The 5,262-nt window shown below is 33.7% G+C and overlaps 1 protein-coding gene across 2 annotated transcripts; it reads left to right on the top strand.

Annotated features, from left to right (window-relative positions):
- Positions 1 to 356: 356 nt before the first annotated feature.
- Positions 357 to 3,452, top strand: LOC141428664 (uncharacterized). Of its 2 annotated transcripts, XM_074088671.1 has the most exons (3): positions 357 to 732; positions 1,218 to 1,322; positions 3,177 to 3,452. In XM_074088671.1, the coding sequence occupies exons 1-2, from the start codon at positions 389 to 391 to the stop codon at positions 1,297 to 1,299; spliced, it is 426 nt and encodes a 141-aa protein (XP_073944772.1). In that variant the 5' UTR covers positions 357 to 388; the 3' UTR covers positions 1,300 to 1,322; positions 3,177 to 3,452. The 2 variants fall into 2 exon arrangements, with proteins under 2 accessions (XP_073944772.1, XP_073944773.1); XM_074088672.1 differs by lacking the exon at positions 3,177 to 3,452 and having other exon boundaries at positions 1,218 to 1,354.
- The last annotated feature ends 1,810 nt before the right edge of the window (positions 3,453 to 5,262 follow it).

Here is a 5,262-nt window from a genome sequence, read left to right as displayed (position 1 = left end):
GACTCAGTCACTCATATATATCATACTCGTAGTCAACGGTAGTGTATTAGTACGTGAGTGACTAGTCTGTGTATTTTAATAATAGGTAAATTTAATTTTCAATTAATCATTAATTTTCGTTTTTTTATTCCAGAAAAAACGTAGGTACCTACCTAGTTCTCATTTTTTTTATTCGACTGGATGGCAAATGAGCAAGTGGTTCTCCTGATGGTTTTTAGGCGGACAAAGTCCCAGTTGGTGACAACTGTGAAATGAATGTAATTAAGTTTAAGTGACGTCATAATAGGCTACGTTGAAGATAGCAAAGTCATAGATCATGTCTAATGAAATTTGATTGCTTTGAGATAATTGGAAACTAGAAAACAATATCTTCTCAGTATTTTCCACGATGAAGCCTCAAAGTGGCATATTGTTTGTACTATCTTTCATTGAAATAACTTCACCTTTTAATGTACCTTTTGATAGAAAAAAATACCAATACGATTTAAGATTAGCTCCACTTTTATTCAAGGATTGGATGATAGAGCACAATAAAAATTATACCGGAGAAGAAAAGGAATACAGATTCAAGATATTTTCCGATAATTTAAAAAGAATAAATGCAATTAATCAAAATTTTAAAGGACCTTGGCTTGCACAACTATCTGACCTTAGCGATTTGACGTACCTAGATTTCGCAAAATTAAAAAATCTTACAGAGGAAGATTTCTTAGCAGATTTAAGCAAGGACAGGTGAGATTCTTAACTACTTTTATCATATTGCATCCATAATTAATTTAACTGTAAATAGTTGGAATTTGCAGTTCTTGTGCATTGATTAGTAATAATAACATTTCTTTTACAAATTTATTGTATGTCGATAAATTCGTCATCATTAATTCTAATAAGGTCGCAACACTATCGCATTCCTAAGCTCTGCATTCAATTCGCGTGCTATTTGTACACACCGTTGACATACAACTATTATTAATGGTATGAATTAAGCCCTAGCGATACTATTTTTTTTAATTTATAAATCAAATGAGTAGTCGGTTTGTTTTTCGTTTATTTTGTCAAGTGTATTTTTTTTTTACATAAATAACGTGAAATGTAACTTATCTTGGTTAATGGTACTTAGGTGCACAATCGGTATTCGAGTGCGCCTTGCACTTGGAACTTATCCTCGACTGCATGCATAGTTTTTTCAATATTCATTTATGTTTAAATTATTGTTCCAGAAAAGTAATAAACTGCACGGATCGTAGAACATACCTTATAGAAAGGTTTGCAACCCCGAAACCTGCATCTGACGAAGAATAAGACCATGGAAGCAACAATGAAAAGTAAGACTAAATAGACCACATAAAGTGAGAAATTAGTTTCTTTTCTTTTTCTAACATTTTGACTCTTGTGACCATTGTTTTAAAAAGAATTTTAAAATAATCATATTGAAACCTTAGGACGCTACTATACAGTGTCCCATTAAAAAGTGTCATCCAATATTTTATAAGTAAAACAATTTAAGGATTTTCGGGTTTTTAAGGTTAATTAATAACGTTAAAAGTTAAAAAAGGTAGCATTCATCGTCATCTCGTTATACCTTCATCACAAACTATTTGATACAAATAAATGGTATTTTCAATAGTGCTTTCGAGCCCGTTAGGCTTCTTTGTTGGTGGTCATTGATGTATTAAACTGTTGGTGGTTTTACTTCTAAACAAACCTAATGGAGACAGGTAGATATAACAGTATAGGCTTAATCCCACTAAGTATAATATCTGTCTGTCTGTTTCTTACCTCTTCACGTCTAAACCGCTTAACTGATTAAGATGAAATTCGGTATAGGTACAGATATTTTGAATCCCAGGGAAGGACATAGGGCAGCTTTTATTCCGGAAAATTGTAGTTCCTGCAGGATAGCGATAAACAAATTCTACGCGGACGGAGCCGCGGGCAACAGCTAGTTAACGATCTAAGGTAGCAAATTAATACCGTGTCATTGCCGTTATTGCGGGTGACAATGGTAGTTTTCACGGCTGTAAGAAAGTAATAGTTCTAAGAATCAGCCAAGCCCAGCTAATTGACTAATATTTAGACTTTGTGAACTGGACTTATAAAGTTGGACCTAGCAGAGTTTAGGCTTGACTTTTTGCGAGATTTGATAACTCTATACCAGTGAATTGTGTTCAGAATTAGTGTCCTGGCAACAAACCCTACATAAAATGATTTTTGGTGGGATAAATAACATCAAGTCTTAATGTTACGTTTCCAAGATTGAAGTCATCGGACCGTGTCTAATGTAAGTTAATTGGCTTGAGATAATAATTAATGAGCTTGTAATAATTGTCTTCGCAGTATTCGCGATGAAACAGCATAGTAACATACCGTTGTTAGTACTTTTCTGCATTCAAATAACTTTATCTTTCAATAAACCTTTAAATTTTGCTAAAAGCAAGAACAGTACGATCCAAGATTAGCTGCAAGTTTATTTAATATTTGGATCTCTGATTATAATAAAACATTCACGCAAGAAGAAAAGCCACGCAAATTTAAAATATTTTCCGACAATCTACGGAGAATAAATGCAATAAATCAAAATTTCAAAGGAGACTGGGTCGCACTAATAAACAAGAATACCGGTTCGACTTATCGAGAGTTCCTAAAAGAAAATAATGTCACCGAAGAAGCAGACTTAGGACCGGGCAGGTATGAGCCTTCATTAAAAAAAACACAGCTAGAGATCGGGCTTGTAGAGGAAAAACATAAAGACTATTTGCAATCTTCGTAGTGCTAGATTTTTTTATCAATTTAATATACTTGTAAAATAAATAAAACATTGTATCAGTAAATTTTCGTCATTTTAAATAACTATTTGTAATAACTTTTTATAATTTGCATACAAAGTGATAAGTCACGGGAAGTCCTTGACGTCGAGTTATGTAATGTAGATGATATTGAGAAATAAATAAATATCATGGGACACTTGACACCAATTTTGATCTAGTCCCAAATTAAGCAAAGCTTGTATTATGGATACTAGGCAACGGATAAACATACTTATATAGATAAATACATACTTAAATATATACTAAACATCCAAGACCCGAGAACAAACATTCGTATTATTCATACAAATATCTGCCCCGGCCGAGATTTAGTATAGTACCTACGTCATATTTCTGAAATCTTCGTTCCAGAGACAATATTAACTGCACGGACCACCCAAGTTACCTGATTGAATGGTTTACAAGCCATAAGGAAGAAGATTGGAATACATAAAGCCAAAACTCACAGACGCTCTAACATTTTATTATGATTGTATTTTTATTATGTAGGTTCTTAACCACTGACTATTACAAAAAAGTGCAGCTTGAAAATTAGCATTAATTACAAAGATACCTACACCAGATCATGCATGCCCCGATTTTATCGTGTACAGTCTTTAAGTAAGTTATCTAGTCTTCAAAAAATTACAAAACATTTTAGACCTCTTCTAATGACCGGATTTGCCCAATATTTAGTATGAAAAAGTCATCACACAAACTTGTTTTAAAAATGATTTTATATTATTAACTAATAATTATGCAAATGAGTTTATTCTGTTTTTCGTTGATTCAAAAAAAGGTTAATTGCTTACTATACCCACTTTTTATGCAGTGGGCTAAGGTTTATAAGCAAAGAGGCGCTTGCAAGACTAACAAAACTACAATAAGCAGTTTAACTTTAACGTGATTACCTCGTTTCGTATTCAACTAAAGCTAGCAAACTTGTGTTCAACTGAAGCTAGCAAAGTTGCCAGTTTTAATCAGCTTTCTAACACTAATTTTAAACTACATTTGTAATTAGTTCTTTCTATTTTCTATTTATTGCCCTGGGCAATAAACTTCGATATCAATGTGTATCCAGAGAATTTAATGTTAAATCGATACCTTTGGATGATTGCGAAGCCTATAATAGCCTAGCCACTATACTAAATAGGCCGCAGTGATGATGATATGAATGTTCTAGAACAGATATACTCAAGTTTTTTTTACAAGGGCCATAAATGTGTTGTAGGTATAGTGTAGCGGGCCAAATCATAAATTATGATGCATACTGCCCGCGGGCCGCAGGTTAAGCGCAGCTGTTCTAGAGGTTTGTATATTTAATGTTATATTACTACGTTTAGTAAAGCTTTTCTACGAGTATGACCTATGACATCCTATAACATGTACTAATTTATTTCATACAAGATGTTTTAAAATTAATGCAGAACATTTCAGTAGATAGACGGATTATCTTGACTAAACATCTGTAAAGATTTTTTATTGAAAATGTAGACATGTCTACTTCGACACCGTACACTTCGATCACCGATCAATCTTCCGTGGATTTATTTCCGTAGGAGAATAAAAGTTTTACTACCTAGTTATTTATCTCGTAGAAATTTTGAATAGTCCCTTCTTAGTGCGCCTCTGTATGATTTTCCTGAAATATGTTTGATGCCAAATTTAAATTCCTAGCTCCAGTGTCATCATCAGTCATATTTTATAGGTATAGATTTACAGTTTCAAAGTTTACACGCATGTAACGCTTTCTACACTTACCTGAACCCGTTCCTGTTATTAATTTGAAGAGAAGCTCGGGTAGGTCTGCGGGCCAAATAATTACACAACTTATCACGGCCCATAAATATTGAGAATTAATTTGGTGTTCAATTAAAATCTTTGTTTACTTCAACTGAGAGGGTAAAGACTTTGGAAGTTGCGTTTAATTAATGTTATGTTTGGTTCACGTGCATGTCGGGACTTTACGGACTCGGGCGAGCAAATTTAGGGATATTGCGTGATACAATCTTAATTTTTGTTGGTTTGTAGTTATTACTTTTCCTTTCTAATTGTTTATAATATAGCGTTGTTATTTTTTATTTCAAACAAAATGAAAAAACAATCAAATGCATAAGTTTATTTTCACACAGTGCTTCGTATACAACAACGGGGTAACTGGTGGATATATCCACAGTGGCAAGTTGTCGTTCACTGTGGTGTTCTAAGGGGAAGGCCTTTCTTCATTCTTCATGATGATGATGATGACGCTTTGTGGCCTAGAAGAACATGGCGTCGTAAGGACGCCATCAGACGGCTCAGATACAATATCCCCCTAGCTACAATAGCCCCGGCTCACCTTACCTTTATGTTCACACCTTTCTTAAAAAATGTTCCATTTTAGATTTATTTTATTGTTGATTTCGAAATCGACTCCATCTCCCGCCTTCTCTTACTAATAGTCAAAAAATACCACGCA

This window comes from Choristoneura fumiferana, chromosome 6 (assembly GCF_025370935.1).
Source record: "Choristoneura fumiferana chromosome 6, NRCan_CFum_1, whole genome shotgun sequence".
NCBI classification, from domain to species: domain Eukaryota; kingdom Metazoa; phylum Arthropoda; class Insecta; order Lepidoptera; family Tortricidae; genus Choristoneura; species Choristoneura fumiferana.
Note: the sequence above shows the minus strand (reverse complement) of the source record. Positions and strands in the feature narration are given on the sequence as shown.

Excerpts from the sequence above, each read along its gene's own strand:
- LOC141428664 (XM_074088671.1), top strand. The coding sequence starts at position 389 with ATGAAGCCTCAAAGTGGCATATTGTTTGTACTATCTTTCATTGAAATA. Across the intron at positions 733-1,217 it reads GCAGATTTAAGCAAGGACAG|AAAAGTAATAAACTGCACGG; the intron begins GTGAGATTCTTA and ends TTATTGTTCCAG.